The sequence below is a fragment of the Drosophila guanche genome, unplaced genomic scaffold (assembly GCF_900245975.1).
Source record: "Drosophila guanche unplaced genomic scaffold, DGUA_6, whole genome shotgun sequence".
Lineage (NCBI taxonomy): Eukaryota > Metazoa > Arthropoda > Insecta > Diptera > Drosophilidae > Drosophila > Drosophila guanche.
The window spans coordinates 3,493,466-3,511,329 of record NW_022995750.1 but is presented as its reverse complement, the minus strand read 5'-3'; the positions used below and the strand labels follow the sequence as shown (position 1 = coordinate 3,511,329).

The 17,864-nt window shown below is 37.2% G+C and overlaps 2 protein-coding genes across 15 annotated transcripts; both read left to right on the top strand.

The window, feature by feature from the left end:
• Positions 1-299: 299 nt before the first annotated feature.
• LOC117586500 (phosphatidylinositol-binding clathrin assembly protein LAP) lies at positions 300-14,845 on the top strand. 14 transcript variants are annotated; one of them, XM_034276622.1, is made up of 16 exons: positions 300-884; positions 3,233-3,375; positions 4,235-4,310; positions 4,669-4,701; positions 4,949-5,051; positions 5,115-5,236; positions 5,298-5,491; positions 5,565-5,701; positions 5,871-6,033; positions 6,105-6,435; positions 7,025-7,120; positions 7,614-7,841; positions 9,250-9,508; positions 9,899-9,998; positions 11,185-11,274; positions 12,007-14,845. In XM_034276622.1, exons 1-16 carry the CDS (start codon positions 749-751, stop codon positions 12,187-12,189), a joined length of 2,394 nt encoding a protein of 797 aa, XP_034132513.1. In that variant the 5' UTR covers positions 300-748; the 3' UTR covers positions 12,190-14,845. The 14 variants fall into 14 exon arrangements, with proteins under 14 accessions (XP_034132513.1, XP_034132510.1, XP_034132506.1 ...); XM_034276608.1 differs by having other exon boundaries at positions 749-884; positions 6,105-6,393; positions 9,178-9,508; XM_034276609.1 differs by having other exon boundaries at positions 749-884; positions 5,919-6,033; positions 6,105-6,393; positions 9,178-9,508; positions 12,007-12,189.
• Positions 14,846-15,130: 285 nt separating this feature from the next.
• On the top strand, positions 15,131-17,513 carry LOC117586503. Its single transcript, XM_034276625.1, has 7 exons — positions 15,131-15,460; positions 15,524-15,831; positions 15,885-16,447; positions 16,509-16,655; positions 16,711-16,821; positions 16,880-17,037; positions 17,098-17,513. The coding sequence occupies exons 1-7, from the start codon at positions 15,250-15,252 to the stop codon at positions 17,382-17,384; spliced, it is 1,785 nt and encodes a 594-aa protein (XP_034132516.1). The 5' UTR covers positions 15,131-15,249; the 3' UTR covers positions 17,385-17,513.
• The last annotated feature ends 351 nt before the right edge of the window (positions 17,514-17,864 follow it).

Below are 17,864 nucleotides of genomic sequence, written 5' to 3'. Positions count from 1 at the left end.
GAAATATGGTGTTTTGAGCAGGGCTTGTGATGGTTAGTTTCAAAACAAAACGCCTATTCGATCCGCCTATCGCACACAACTACCGATATTTTGTTGGAACTCCATTGTGGACCAATCAGTAGGATATAAATAATGAAATAAGTCATGAAATGAGTGCCAGTTCGATTAAAATTCAGAAATGAGACACTGGATTGATATAGTCAGCAATATTTGCTGCCACTCAAAAAATGAATATAAATTCGTTATTTTCCTCGGTATACTTCAAAAATGTAAAGGTATTTTTCTGAGGGTCACTTGTAGATAATTCCGCGGTCACACTGATCCCTGTGGCACAAGAAAAATATAGATTAAAAATTAAAAAAAAGCCTCGCGTTGCAGCGTTAGGCACCGGTTAGAGAGTGCAATCAAAAGAGCGGCGTTATATTGTGCCCAGCTGCTGCTAATCAAATCAACTCCTGTGCTGTTGTCCCCCCAAATTGTGTCGGTCGTGGCGTTCGCATAGCAAAAATTTCTATAACAGTTCTCAATCAATCAATACCTCTCTCTCGCTCGCTCGCTTTTTCTGTCTCTCTGCCCTGTCTTTCGCTGTACGTGCGTGCTGCTGTGTGTGTGTCAGTGTTTTCCTCTGTGTGCGTGTGTGGTGCTGGTGTCGTCCACTCCTTGGGTGCATAATTAAATTAATCAAATAAATAAAAAATCAACGTGTTGAAACCGAAAAGAGCAGCCGTAGTGCAACAACAGCTTCAACATGACCATGGCAGGGCAAACAATCAACGACAGGCTGCTAGCAGCCCGTCACAGCCTTGCGGGCCAAGGACTGGCCAAGTCCGTCTGCAAGGCCACTACTGAGGAATGCATTGGACCGAAGAAGAAGCATTTGGATTGTAAGTGCATGCACACGATATGTTGGGGAAGGGGAAGTTGGTGCCAGTGAGAAGAAGAGGCTGAAGGTAGATAAGCAAGCACAGTTACATTTCCTAGTTACAACAGTTACACACACGCAGCGTGTGCAGAGGATAGAGAAGAAAAATATGTCTTTGCCATTCATTCACACACACATACTTACTTTCAGTCTGCCTCTCCCACTCTTTCTTACACGCCACTCCTCTCCCACAATTTTTGGGGATTCGTGTGGTGTGATAAATAACAGTGAGTGCCAAAAGTGTATGTGAGACATGGCGAAAAATATATACCCAATTTCCAAAAACCCTTTTATGCTCCATCTCGCTGCCTCTACTACCCCTCCACCACTGCACCTGCATCACACAGCTGTGTTTGTGGGCTCTATTCAGCATTAGGCTGCTCCTCTTTTTGCCTCTCTTTCCCTCTCTGTCACTCTCACTGTTTAGGCGCCTCTCTTTCTAATGTTACGTTTCAGCTGCTCTTTCCCTCTCTAGGCTAGGCTCTCTTTCTAGTGTTACGTCACTTTCTCACGGGTGAGTGTGAGCCTGTGGAACGCCTACAAAAGCCGCAATTGTTAGTGGTTTCGCGGTGTCATTGTCTTGTAGATTGTGCACAACATTTCCCTCATTTCGTGCACTTTTGTTTGTTGCTAATTAGGAAATAATTCTTCTTACATTTTGTATAATCTGTAATCAACAAATTTAGGTTTTTTTTTTGCTTATTTTTTATAGGACATTAAGGTCACCGTCCACATAAAGTGCAAATTACATCTTCGACGATAGTCACTTATCATAAGACATAGAATCCACAAGATCTTATATTTCTAATAAGTTCTTCCCTCATATTTCGACTCTATTTCTGTTTAGCAATCAGCCGATAATCACTTGATGACATTCTTGTTGGATTCTGGTTTTTTTAGAGCTCATTTCTGGCTCTCTTTATGGCTCTATGCTCGTCTTGACCTGTTTTCTGAGTACGCTTGCAAAAAGCGATGACTCATGCGAAGAAAAAAAGAGGCCAATATCATTATTTGCCACATAATAAGCACCACCCGCAGCCAAAAACACTTCTCTCTTCTGCATTGTCTGATTGGAGTATGTGTCAACGATAGAAAATAAATGATTTCCATTTAAAATAAAATCCAAATAAAATCCCCACACAGCGGGTGCTCCCCCTCGTATACAGCGCCATGCGCTTTGCAAGAATATTTTGATGAAGAAAAGCTATTGCAAATTGATGCTCAAGCTCTTTAAAGATTCCTGCAGGCTCGATTTCTGTAATCAATAGTTTTTTGCTCCCAGTTTAAACCTGATTTGTAGTACTCTTTTGTATGTAAAGACCTACAACAGGTACAATTTCTGCATACAACTTTATTTGTTTTACCTTTTCTCTCTGTCTCCATCTTTCGTTCTGTCTGTATAAATAAAACAAGTTAAGATTTCACAGAACTAGCAAGAACGGAAAGAAGTAAAGACGAAACTCTACCTTAAAGTAGAAGAAACGCTTCAAATGTAGAAGAAACCGCTGTTAAAAAAGAGCTTTAAACAAGGTGAATAATCTTGTTAAATTAGCTCCCAATGGGGAGTCTCCCATTCGGATCGCTTTATAAGAAAACCGAGCTGTGACCTATTTAAATTTTACTTTTACTCAATTGTCTACAAAGAAAAGTTATCAATTGTGTATAGAAAATGCAGATCCTTAGATTTTTGGATTCCATTACTTGTTGACTTGTATCTCCCACTTTATTCTCAATAAAATGGACAGTCAATAGGAATCATCATTGCCATGCATTAAACTCAGTAAAGACCAAAGTAAATTGATAAATTTTCCACATTTTCTATTGCATTACCATTTGTTTTGCATTTATTATTCGTGTGCCCTTCCTCACTACTTCCCTCTCTTTGACGCTTGCCATGAATCATATGGGTCGTCTCCTAAGTTGATTTTCCAAAGCAAAGCAAAAGCAATCATCTGGATGTAACGCCCCTTCGAACAGCATTTGTTTATTGTTTCTGTCAGAGTTGTTGCTAATTGAAATGGGAAACCCAGAGAGAGAGAGAGAGAATTGATAGAATTTCTTATCAAAGCTTTTCCGTTTCGTCTTGGCTTTGTGGCTGTGTGTAGGGTTTGAGTCTCTGTTTCAGTGTGAAAGCGAAAGATAAGCTCAATAAAATACAAAATACGAGTCGCGACCGATAAGAGGGTGGCGTCGGTCGGCCCAACAAACAGCGTTGATTAAAATTATACATTGTTTATATGACATTTTTTTATGATGATTTTTAAACGATTTCTTCAAGCGTCTCTAACCTTTGGTTCTATTTCTTTGCAGATTTGGTGCACTGCACAAATGAGCCGAATGTCTCGATACCTCACTTGGCCAACTTACTTATCGAGCGTTCACAGAACGCCAATTGGGTGGTAGTCTACAAGTCGCTGATAACCACACATCATCTGATGGCATATGGCAATGAGGTTTGTATCTCGTCTTATCAGTACTCAAAGAGGGGGGCGTATTATATACATGGATATAGCCTTCCATTAGCAGGAGATTTAAACCCGACTATCGTGCATGAATGGCAGCTGCTTGTGTCGAATGTTGCTTTTCTCTATGGGTACATTTGTGAGTGAAACAATATCTTTCGATGAAAGTTCCCTAGTGGAAGAGAGTATCAATCATGTTGTACCTTTTTGCTTTAATTTCATTTATCATATTCCACTCGAGTCTTTCCACTCGAAATCATTGTGGGGCGCGCAATATTCTCTACACTTCAAAAGGTCATGTCTTTGGTCTTATGCCTTTTGTTGACTCTCTTTTTTTATTTCAACGATTGTTGCGTGCTCTCTTTCGTTCTCGGAGCTTATCTTTAATTGTTTTTCCTCTCTCTGTGGTTTTATTTCTTCATTCTTTTCGTTTGGGGTGTTTATTTGGCGACATAATTGCATGCTTCCTCCAACTGATGGGCAGCCATATGTATGTAGCGGAGGGAGGGTCCAGCTCAAGTGAGAGATTGCGCCACAAATGAAATTCGATTGCTGTAGGGCTTACACAAAAAAGTTGAAGATGCTTGATGGGCTGTACATATACAAATATGGGAATAAGAATGGAAGCACAATATTTATGTGACCGGAGGGCATGTCTTGTGCTCTAATGCAGAGAGAATTTGGAAGATGATATTTATAGAAATCTTTTCTATAAAAAAAAAAATTAAATAAAAATTCACATTTCCTTTCAGCTCGCAAGTTATGAAATTTGATATGCATTTTGACCATTTTTAACCGAATTCTTAATCTTTAACCATCATTCTCTCTCTCTTTTTTTGTATCTTTACAGCGTTTCATGCAATATTTAGCATCAAGCAACTCTACATTCAATCTTAGCTCCTTTTTGGACAAAGGAACTGTGCAAGGTATAAAGATATTGCCCTTAACTAATGCTCAAAAACTCCCACTAACCATTTCCATATTCATTTTCATTGATGTTCAATCAATGAATTCATTTAAAATTATAAAATAAAGCTTACATTCTGTATTCCTCTCTCTCTCTCCTTATCTCATGCTGCGCGAACGTTTGGCTTTTACTCATTTGTATTATTTTTACATCAATTTAACAAAATTAATTAATAAATTAATAATAAACAACAAATACCGACGCTTACTTACAAAAACAAAAATGCAACATTCATAAACAACAACAACAAACATTTGCTGGCTAACAACTCAAATCGAAATACTACAAAAATATCAAAACTAAATATTCCAAAGCAGATGGTGGCATGGGCGTTCCAGGTGGCAGAATGGGTGAGTACATTGCAACTAGCTCTGCTATGTGGGAAAATTGGCTCTCAAATACTCTCCTTAGTTTTTGACTTATCTTGATTTATCTTTTTTCCTGGTTGTGTGACTAATTTTCGTTTTTAGCTAAAAAGAAAATCAAAATTTACTAAAAAACATATTAATTCTTGTTTTGGCATTGTTTAATACCTGTGTTTGTTTATCACTTATTTTTCGATAAGAACTGTATTTAAAATTAATTCATATTCAACAGGTTACGATATGTCCCCATTCATACGACGCTATGCCAAGTATTTGAATGAGAAGTCGCTCTCCTACCGAGCCATGGCCTTTGACTTTTGTAAAGTCAAACGAGGGTAACTACTAGTATAACATATAATATAATGCATATCGTATGACTAATTGATTTTTGTTTATAGCAAAGAGGAGGGCTCGTTGCGCAGCATGAACGCAGAAAAACTCTTGAAGACTTTGCCAGTTTTGCAGGCACAATTGGATGGACTTTTAGAGTTTGATTGCCAGTCCAATGATTTGTCCAATGGTAAGAGAATCCCATCCATATAAAGGATTTATTTTAATATTTAAATGTGTGTTTTTTCTAGGCGTAATTAACATGAGTTTCATGCTCTTATTTCGCGATCTCATCCGTCTGTTTGCTTGCTATAACGATGGCATCATCAATTTACTGGAGAAATACTTTGATATGAATAAAAAGCTGGCACGCGATGCATTGGATCTCTATAAGAAGTTTTTGGTTCGCATGGATCGTGTAGGGGAATTCTTAAAGGTGGCAGAGGTGCGTACAGTCATTCCTCAGAGATGGAGTATAGATTAAGATTCATTAAATGTTTGTTTTATTTGCTTTACAGAATGTCGGTATTGATAAGGGTGATATACCCGATTTGACCAAGGCCCCAAGCTCTCTTTTGGATGCCTTGGAGCAGCATTTGGCCACACTGGAGGGTCGTAAAGTATCTGCTGCCAATACGCCCACACAGTCTTCAAGGTGTGTTCTGCATTTTGTGGAGTATTTACTGTTTTTTGTGCTTAATTTGCATTTTTAACATTGAATTATTATGTTATTTTAAGTTGGATATTCTGTAATATTTTTTTCATTTACTTTGATTTCTTTTCCTTTGGTTTCATGTTTTGGTTTCGATTTCGATGATCAGTAGCCATCAACGCAATGTAAAATCCGCTGTATCTGCACTTTCTTCTACCAGCTCGGCTTTTGGCACTGCGGCCGCTTCCAGTAAATTCGATGCCACCAATGGGATTGATGAGCAGCTCAAGGCACAGGTTCTGGCCGAAGAAGAGGCCGCCATGAATCAGTACAAAGTGAGTTCTATAATATTATCGGAATAAATGAGTAAAGATTAATATATTTGATTGTTTATCTCTTTACTAAGTCGAAGGTATCGTCGCCCACTAGTAGCGGTGCTGCTGGCTCTAGCGCTGCACTAACAAATCCATTTCTATCGTCACCGCCAGCCTCATCGGCTGGTCAGCCGATAGTTGATCTGTTTGGTGCCGCGTCGGCACAGCCCGCTGCTGCTGGAGCAGCGTCCCACCACCACCAGGCGCCACAGGCCACCACCAAGGCCTCTGACGATTTATTGCAGTTGGGAAATCCCTTTGCCGACATGTTTGAAGCCAGTGCCAATGCTGGCGGCTCTAATGCTGCAGGAGGTGCCACAGGTGCTACACTCAATGCCAATAATTTGTGGATGCATAATAATGGTAGCATGTTATAATTTTCTCTTATTATTTCCTAAGTGTTTACTAGAGTTTAATTTTAATTTACAACGCTGTATGTACATGTACGAATCAGTGTGTAAGTGTTGTATGTATTTCTGTTGTATCTGTATCCTCCGTAAATGGTTCAGAGCTAAGAGGAGAGCGCACACTTTTCCTAGTGGCGCGTCTTAGACGCCCGCCGCCCCCTCTATCTGTATATTGCACCAAAGACTTTCATGCACCATTTACTCTCTCTCTCCCTCATATATTTAGTAATCATTTTCGTATTGAATCGTATAAGTTTTCTTGATATCGATTAGTTTTGCTTATATTTTTGATTTCTTATGAATTTCTGTCTAATGTATTGTTACTTCTTTATTTTTTTCCATCACTATTTCTTTTCCAAAAAACAACCCCGAATACAAACAACGACAACGAATACCGATTACCGATAATGAATGCAAACCTTCGATACAAACTCGATAACGAACCAAAAAAATATACAAAAATATCGCAATGTACAATCGCCAACAAAAACAAAAAAAAAACACTTACAAAAACCAATACGAAAAACAAATATGAGAAAACAAAGGTTTTAATGGCGCTTCAGTCTCTTCCGCTGCTGCAACAAATGCATTCGTTTCCGATAGTAATTTCTCATCCGTTTTTGGTAACACGGAACCCACAGGTAAGTCCTTCAATAGCCATCCAAAATACTCATACATTCCATTAACTCAAACTGCAACCACCGCTCTTCTATAATATTTATTATACAAATATACGCTTTAAATTGACTAATTTTTGAGTGTGTTCGTCTACAATACTACTAAACGAAATGAGGCTATCTATCATTACGCTAAAAGTTAACTGATAATGGGTTTTAATATTGGTGTATGTTATAAAGCGAAATTAACAAAATGTTAGCATGATGTTCATGTTATATTTAAAGCGATTTTTTGGGTTTGAAAAGCAATTTCCACGCAAAAGCTAGGCTTTATTTCTGTTAAGTATTCCCAAAGCTAGTTTTCAGATTTTCCATTTAATTTTCAACCCCAAATGTTAGTTTAAAACTTAACATTAATTTATATATTTTTGTATGTATATATTTCTGTTTTATTTATGTTGTATATTTATTTTAAATTGTTATCCTGTAAAATGTCTGTGTGTTGGACTAAATTCAGCATCGATGCCGTTGCCCCCTAATCCATTTTTCGATGACGCAGTCGCTGTTGCACCTGTTGCTCCAACACCCTTTGGCAGCAATACAATTTTTATGGATCAGCAGCAACAGCATCAGCAGCAGCAAGCAATGTTCTACATGCAGCAGCAGCAGCAGCAGCAACAGCAGCAGCAACAATTGCAACTTCAACATCGACAGCAGCTACAGCAACAGCAAGAATTTCCACCAGGTGAAACCTTTGTCCTCCCGCCACAAAAAACGAAAGCCATCTGTCTTTATCCCACCATTCGCCAGGCTTTTCTTGTCTGTACAAAGCTTTTCCACCTGCCAATCTTGCTTGTAGTGCTGCCGTCGCCGCACACACAGAGAGCACTGTCTCAGGCCTTCAAGCTCTGCCTTGTACAGTAGACACTCATTGACATCAACAAAAGAACACGCTTTCCCCTCCCCCTCTGTTGTTGTCGTCGTCTGCTCGCCTCGTGTTTTGTGAGTAGTTTTTTTTTATTGTCCTGCCATTGAATTTTTGAACATACTCTGTTGCGCTGTCAAATATAAGATCCTCTGTTGGGATTGGATCCAACTGGCATCTATTCTTCGTTGTTGTTTGAACATTTTTTTTAGGATTTGTATAGTATTAATTTGTATTCAATGTTGCTTTTACTTAAAAGAATTAAATATTTTGTTGATGTATTAATTTAATAATTTGTTTAAATTAAATTAATGTTTTGTGTACAAGAAATTTGCTTATAAAGAAAGATGTTTTTAAATATTTTGGGTAAAAAAGTCTCTTTTTAAGAGATATGCGATTTTAAGAGATTCCAAAGACTTTATTTTTATAGTTTTTGTTAAAATATATATTCAAATTGAACATCTTCAACGCTTAACAATCCTGCAACATTAAAAATTTTGTGTTTTGCCTGCTTTTTGTATGTAATTTAAGCCATAAATCATGTGATATTTATCTTAATCTATGGTTGATGGCATAACTAATCCCAAACCGCAAACCATTATTTAGGACTAACCAAAACCAAATAGTGATATATATTTTCTATATAAAAATGCAAAAAGAATTCATGTTATTTATTTTGTAAATGTTATTTTTTCTCTTTTTCTCTCTTTTTTATGTTTTTATGTACTTAAAAAACCAAAAAAAAAAAAACAAAAAACTCACATTGTCTCATGTTAATGTTGGTGGCACAAAAATCCATATACGAACATTTTCTAATTTACAAAAATATCTTATAATACGCTAAAACATATATGTGTGTTTATGCTGGCAAAAATCGAATCAAATGAACTCAAATGAACATAAAACGGGAAAACAAACTTCGACAATAACTCGACAAAACATCATCAACAAAAAATACTACTCCTGGGCTTCCATCCATCGGCTTCCATTGTCTATATCTACTATGCATATTATATCAAATATCTTTACAATGTGTTTGTCTCTGTGTATAAATGTCCGTAATATAAACAAAATCTCGGTGCATTGGTTATCAACAACAACAACAACAACAAAAAACATCAACCATCGTGTGAATTGTGTGTACAAAACTGAAAAGGTTTCGATGCTTTGGGCGATGTACTGAAGCCAGCTTCAGCCAGCAATCAAATGAACGTTGTCGCCACCACAGGTGTCTATCCTACCGGCAACAGCAGCGGAAACAGCACCTCGATCCTTGCACTCCAGCAGCAGCAATATCTCTTGGGGCAGCAGCAGCATCAGCAGCAAATGCCATTGCAACACCAGCAACTTCAGCAGTTACAACATCAGCAGATGCAGCAGCAACAGCCACAGCCAGCTGGCACTGGGAAGATAATTACCGGCGATTTGGATAGTTCACTAATGTCACTAGTTGATAACTTAAATATAAATAAAACGGCAAGTGCAAAGTGAGTAAAACATCGAGAAAAAACAAAAACAAAAACAAAATACGATCTATACTACATACTCGTTTGTGCGTGCGTTCGAAAGTGAAACCAAAACAGACATAAACATAATCTCATTTTCCGCCCGAACTCCCCTATCTACCATTTGGAGCTGTACAAGTTTCTACCTTGATCCAACACACCCAACAACCATTGCCCCCCACCCCCAAACCATTCGTTATTCATGTTCCATTATGTGTACATAAAATATCCATCCATATTCCAAAACCAAAAAAATTCCAAATAGTTCGAAATCACGCAGAGACAAAATTTGTTTAGAAGAATGTGTATAGAGAAATACAATTGAAATGCCGTGTTCATATCCATTACTCTCTTACCCCATTATTCTCATAGACCTGTGCAATGGAATTCACCTAAAAATACAGCGAAACCAGGTGCTAATTGGACACCACAACCAATGGCGGCTACAACTGGTGCTGGCTATCGTCCAATGGTGAGTTATGCCACTCTAACTCTCTAAAAACTCTACTCTCTACTGTCCGAACTCTACTCTAATTAAAAAAAACAACTACTAAATACTACTCGTACTCGTACTACTACTCGAAAGCAAGAGAGATCCCAAAACTAGATACGATAATACTCCACTTTTGCCTGGAATCTGAAATCTAAATCGAACTTAATCGAAAGACTAAAATAATTCGTATATACACTCGACAGTTTGTGCCGAAAATCAAATTCATAATTTAAAAAAGAAATGCCAGAAAAATACAAGAAACGATACAACAAAACACATGAAAATTTGTTTTGTAAAGGTATAGAATAAAAAAAAAAACACATCTTTTTGTAAATTTTGTCGTCTTTATTTGTGAAATAATTTCGTCTCACCCTCAACACTTTGGGCATTCCCCTTCATGTGCCAATACCAATACCAATATTATTTCTAAGTTTATATAATTTTCCTTTTATTTTCTGAAAAAATGCACCATGCAATATGCGATATTACAGCCTCAGCTACTTGGTTCTCTTTGATTTCCTTGTGTATGGTCTTGAAAGTTTTCTAATAATATTAATAATAATAATGTTCCCTGGCTTGTTTGCAAAATCCTATTTCAAAATCTAAATGTTGTAATATCAAAGTACCGAAAAAGTACCAAAACCAAGTTGTTGCGGCAGTTGTAAGTGTTTATACTTTTACTTAAAATCTTGGCTAAGGGTTTTCCAAGGTTTATTCCATACACCCTCCCACCATATAATACAGCACCAGAACACAAAGCACTAGGGCCCTCTATAACTTATAACTTTTGTGGCACATCCCCGGTAAAACGTAGGTCGATGAGTACCCAAAAAAAACCAGACACAACATAACAGGCTACAAAGAAAACCACATACTTTCTGTGATTTTTTATTTCCTTTTATTATTTTACACTTTTTTCTTTTGCATTTATATATATATGTATATGTATCCTTAAAATATGAACTATCACTTACTTTCTTTTCTTTATTTTATGTTTGCTTTATATATTCTCAACTATCCCAAACGCATACCGCAAAAAATCGAAAAATCAAATCTAAAAAACGAACTAAATATATATTGAAACCCAACAAACAACAAATCTCACGCTGCGCCTGTGTGTGTATCAATATATATTCTATCAATCAATCAATCAATATCAATATAGGCACATGGCATGACCGTAAGTCCTGCGCCAATCACAATCAATCATCCGTATATACATGCTAGTTATCCTGTAATGCCAAATTATATGCAGGTAAGATGATGAAACCAAAAAAGCACCCCCAACGAAATCAACATACTATAAAGAACCCCACAAAAACCAAAAACAAATAATGATTACAAAAAAATATATATAGTAAATATATATCATTTTGATTTCGACCTGAGTTGCCGTTTTATCGTTTTTTAGTTCTTTGATCATTTTTATTTATTATTTCGTTAACCAACCTTTTAGTTTCCCATTCGTGACTATCAATCGAATAACTAACATCTTCAGCACTACTACTGTAAAACCTATAAAGCGATCTATACGCCAGCTGACTCTCCTCCTATCTCTTGAAGCAAAAACCATCTGTTCTATCCTCTGAAAGCCACAAGCGTGTGTTCTGTCTATCTATCCTTTTCTCCTGATTCTGGTCCATAAAAGTGTTGCACTTTCTTTAATGATTAAGTTATTGTTTTTTATTTTCCTGTAGAACTATTCAGTTTTAAAACCGAGTTACTGTAGAATCTCCACTAACTTTCGTATGTAGACCACTGTTTTTCCCCACCAGCTCACGGCGGCCTAAAAGTCTACTAAATATGAGAGATAATCTCTACCCTCTACCACTGATATATATTTTTATATACTTTGTAGCCGTTGGCGTCTGTCCTAGCAGTTTAAGAAGTATATGAATCTCTCTCCCTACCAGTGCATGCAGTTTTTTTGTTTCGATTATCACTATGTTCCAATTTACTAACTACTAGTTTTGAATGATTCTTGTAGGGGATGCCGGTGATGGGGCAAGCCCCTTTGACTGGGGTGCCACCGACGATGATGTCGGCGCCGCAAAGTAATTCCTCAATGGCAGCTGCCGGAGCGACGGGAGGCATCATGCAGCCAATGCAGCCGACGCAGAACGGGAGCGGCAATAAAAGCGTACCACTGGATCCATTTGGTGCGTTATAAAGGGGCACTCATCCAAGCCACACTCACACCCACACACACTTTAAGCGCTCTAACCTCATAGAAAGCAGACAAACACCCACACATATAATAAAATATTAGAAATGATATATATATATATATATACATATATATATACTGAAAAATTCAAAATGTTTAAACTATGCTACACAGAAAAGCTAAAGCAAAAACAAATGTTTATGGAAAATGGCACTAAAAGCTAAAAGAATGGAAAAGAAAAGATTATATTATAATGTTGAACGAAAAAAAAACAAAACAAAAAAAATGCTATATACATACAATATATACTAGTATATATATATATATATTTATATTATTACTATTTAAATGAAACAAAAAGAAAAAAATAAGTTTGACTATTTATATGTATACACCAATTTATATACTATGTATGCTAAAAAGAACGAATGAAAAACGAAACAATTTCCGTAAATAGCTTAAAAGAAAAAAAGGAAGCAAAGTAGTCTATGTGAAATATACCTACGAGAATTCTACGATAAGTCTAAGGAAAAAACCTGTAGTTGTGTCCTACGCCAATCACACGTTCAACTTTCTAAATTATGGAATACTAGTGGAAAACACTCTGTTAACTGTCGCAAAAAAAGAGAGGAGAAGCCAGCGCCCCGAACCCCAATTGCAATATTTTAATCCGTCTATACGCAAATTTATAGTTTTTTCTGTTATTTGTGGTTAAATATACTATATACGAGTATGTACTATGTTTTTTAAAACTGTTGTTAAGCAAATAATAATTTTGTAACTCAAATAATTGTAAATGCATTCCAAACTAGTTTCAATTTTGTCCAAATTTAATTTGCAAAAGTTAAAACATTTCTTATTGTTAAGTATTATTTAAAAAAGAAACTAAAGCAACGCTGAAGATTGATGCAGTAAGTGTGCTGAAAGAAACCGCGTCGTATATTTGAATATGTGTTATATACTCTAGAGCCATTTATTTAATTGCTTCGAAAACCGACAGCACATCAAGATACGTAGTTCATTTGAAGATTGTGTATATACAAAAAAGAAAAAAACAAACAGAAAGCATGAGGCGTGTGCGTAGGTTATTTCCTATTGTCCCACCCACACGCTGAACTATGTCTAAATAAAAACTTACATATAAATTATACAAAGTATTTTCTGTTATTTATTATTTATTTATTTTTGTTCTGCGTGTGGACCTGGTTGGAGTATGCCAAAATGACTTCCATTACAATTTTCATTATATCTATCCCACCACCTCCATTCAGTGTGTAATAGTTTTTCTGATGATTCCAAAGGTTTCTCCAACCTGCTTTCCTATCGTTACTATCGCGTTTTCGAAAGCTTGTGTGTTTGTGAAAGATACCTTCCTACCTTCAACCTTTTTCTTAGTGGATCAGTAAAGCTGAGATATGTATCTATCTTTACACGCGTGTACTTACCAAATGTATAAATACTGAACGTTTTGAGCTGAAAAGTAGGCTATATTTTTGCACAAGTCCACAGGCAATTCCCACTGCTCACAAAAGAACATACATAATACTAAATATTATGGAATATCGAAATATTATCGAAATATGGAACCAATAGAAGTCATGTCACATTTTGGAAATCAGGAAGATTTCAAATCTATGGAATACCTTGTCAAATTTTCAGCCGACTGCGTCGTCATTGTAGCCATGTCGTTGGCGGGCTGTAGATATTTTTTATCGGAATTCTTATTTTTTTTATAAGTATCTACATAGTACGTCTATGTTGGCCAGGATATAGAAATATGGAATATTTATGGAGAAAAGTAGAGTGTGTGAGGTCTAGTATACAGCACCGAAAAATGCAATAAAATTTTAAAGCAAACAATCATATATGATATTTTGTCATTAAAGCTAACGCAAATGTAAAAGCAGTAAGGCCACTAAAAACCCCTTGAATCAATGTAAATTTAGCTAAATTATACACTTAAAACCAAACAAACAATTTAAAACCCATACAAAAGCCACTCAAAAAAAAAATGTTTCATGACAATATTTATACGCTGGTGTTTGAGCTAAAACTATACTCATACTTAGGATCTAACTAACTTACAAACTACAACAAAAATTCTATAGTACACCTGTACTCTGCGCCCAACAAAAATGATGTGAATACTGCGACCAATCGCATTCTTCGGCATGAGCAGAATAGAAAATTAAATACGCGAGAAGTTTCCAATAAAGTAAGCTTAGAAGTGTATCTCTATTCCATGCAATGGAGAAATAATCATATACCTATGAGCTCTTCATATTCCAATGAATGTTGTGTTTCTATTAGTTGATTAATATATCAAAAAATTTATACGCGCAACAAAGGTGATGTAAACCAGTGCAACCACCACTAGAAATGGCATGGATCTATAATATATTAATCATAAAGATATTACTTTGTCGTACATGAAGCATTAATGCATCTGTACTGGTACAACAAAAAGATGTGAATGCTGCGACCATATGTTGATCCTTAAAAATGGGAGATCAAGTGGAGCGATTATGAAATATAATACGCGAACAGTTTCCAAAAAAAAATAGCTTAGAAATGTATCTTTAGAGAATGCTTGATGCACTATCTCTACCTATGAGCTCTACATATTTCAATCAAATTGTTGTGTTTCTATTAGTTGAGGCTGTTTCCCTACGAAAGAACCCCATTGATACATTTGCAAACACCAAGAATTATAAAATATTTTAACACGATGAAGTCTTCAAAATTCTATTAAAATATATTCCCATTGAAATTGAAAACTATTTAAGTATGTACACGGATATGCACACACACATTCTCATCGGATAAACATAGATATAAAATATATATATTGTGTATTGTATAAAATTTATGTTGAAAACAAAACCAACCTTAAAACAAAACAAAAATGAAATGTTAGTGCAAAATAAATGTGTAAAATATAAGATCTCAGTAGTTTTCATTAATTACTTCAAGCATTTCGCTACAATAAAGTGAATGTTCGTCGTGAAATCACCGGCTCTTTCGATTATTTTTGTGTGTTGTTGAGATACAGATAGGTTTGCGATGCCTTGCACTTTGCGCCAGCGGGGACTGTCCTATCGGCCACGTCGTGAAAAGGAGAAGGATGTGCTGGCCCCCAAGCCAGTGCATCCGCGTGCCTTGCGCTTCCATGGATTCTTTGGCATGTCCTATGTCCGCCAGCATGTGATGGTCGATGATCGCTGGACACCCAATTCACTGACAGAGCAGTTCAAGGGAATGACCGACCTGTTGGGTAAGTGCCCTCCATCACGATCCACTGATATATATATCCCCTACATCCTTGGTTGCCCTTTAGCACGCCGCTTGGTCTTCAAGAGTCATGAATCTAAGGCCAATCGTTTGCGCTACTTCCGCGAGAATAAACGCCTTAAGCGGCAATGTCGCGATGGCCGCACAAAGTTGCAGAATATTCTGACCAATGATAACACCCATAAGATACGGAATTTCCTGATCAACCACAAGGACATGCAGCGGTTGTACCAGAAGATGCCCATCCATCTGGTGGTGGACAACATCAATCAGCGGACCTTTGTGATGCGCAAGGAGCGAGATCGTCTGGAGTTTCGTTTGGATCAACTGAAGAAGCATTACAGGGATCTGCTGGTACTTAATCATAATTTTAAACATCCTAAAACACCACTAAACAAATCCCTTAGCTTCGACGCGCTGTGTTGGAAAATCGCATCAAGTACCAAAATGAATTTGTATTAGACGAAGAGCTCAAGTCTCGGGTTTTCCTCAAGAAAATCGAGAACTCTAATGTGCGTATCAAGGCCATTAAGACTATTAACAATACCTACAAGAAAATGATTCAAGTCCTAGTACATGATGAGATCTTTTATGAGCCCATTTTGCGCTCCCTGAGCGGTGACATGGAAGATCAGTCCAATTTTATAAAGCACATACTGTATCTTGGAATGCCGGCTATTTCAAAGTTCAAGGAACTCAACGACGAGTATAGACACATGGAGGATAAGTCACGCAAGAATCTGCAAATGAAGCTACAGATGTTGGCATCGCTGAAGAAGCCGCCAGTGACGGGGTCAGTGGTGCACACGAAGGTCAAGGAGGAGGCACCGCTCACCGCCAATTTGAAACGTTATGTGCGAGAGACACAGAGCATGATGGTACTCAAATTGGAGCTCAAATCGATTGAGAAGACCATCAAAGAGGTCAAGTTTGTGACTCTGTGCTCTCAGGCCAAGGAGATATATCCAAGGTAAAGAATTTAATGGAAGTTCCCTCTGAGAAATATAGTTTAACATTACCCACCTTTGCAGAATGAAGAGCCAAGTGGACAACAATGAAAAGCTGCATCGCATGATTGTCAACGATATGCTGGCCCACGAAATGCTGGAAACCAAAATGAAATGTGCCAGCGTCCTAAAGGGTGTGCTCGTCAATAATCTTTCTGAAGAAGAAATCAAGTATGTGGTTTGAAAGTGCAGTAAGATTATTCTATAATCATTTCCATATTTATAGTCGCCTGGAGCGCATCAAGGACTTGAAGGAAATGATCCGCAAAGCAGAGGAATTCGAGCAGGATATACTGCAGCATCTCAAGAATCGCGCAGATGCGTATGTCATGCTGAGGTAAGTTAGCAACAAAGTTAATGGGATAACACTTATGTATAGAGTGCTGATATATTAGATTGACAATTTGGAATCTTGTGGAAATACTGCGTCATGTGGATCGTCAGCCCAAATTGCTGCGTGCACAGTACCCAAATTCCTACTTGAAGTTGCCGCTGCTTAAATTTGAAATGCTCAACATGAGGGCCGCGGCACCAGAACTCTACGAGGCGAACAGTTGAGTGAAATTCCACTTTATAATCTTATAATATAATCATATTCAAATGATTTTTTTAGTTGACAACATCATGCACATTGTGAAGCGTAAGGTCTATAAATTGATGAAGGGCTACACTGTGGAGCTTCGTCCTGCCACCATTAAGCGTAATGTTGAGGAATATCATGCCGATTACCTTGCGAGTCTTGATATGTTTGAGCCCATTGATAATGATGAGCAGCAGCAGGCCGTGCCCGAGGAGGATCTCCTGCAGGAGAACAAAACGATGGCCAATGTACCCAATCGCAAACAGATCAAGGCCCAAAGTGCCAAGCTTGTGGAGGAATTATCCAAACGTGATGAATAGAATTAGTTTTTGTTTTTATTTTATTTTTTAGAAAGATATAAATTTTGAGTAGTACCCAAAGCAGTTGCTCCAAATTTTGTTAGGTGAATGAAAGTGCCTCCAAAATTAAAATATTTCTGTGTCCTGACGAAAAAATGCAAATCCATTTCTCATAATTGTTGTCTTCATTTTGGCCATAATAAATAGCAGCGCACCAAAACCAAACCAAAAAAATGAATAAATCGTGAGCCGAACAATGGAAGCGCCTTCATATAATTGATCTGAAATTGCTGCAAACGTTTGCTTCACCTGGGGATCTCTTGGGTCGTTTCGGCTCGGATTGCTTCAACTTTTGCCTTTTGACGACGACGACGTCGACGACGCCCTGCAGTTTCGGTAGCTCTTGTTTGGCTGTTGCCAACCATAGAAATAATGGCTAGGAAGAATTATTGTTCCATTGCCACATCACATAATTGGTGGGGAGGCTGGAGTTTTCTCTCT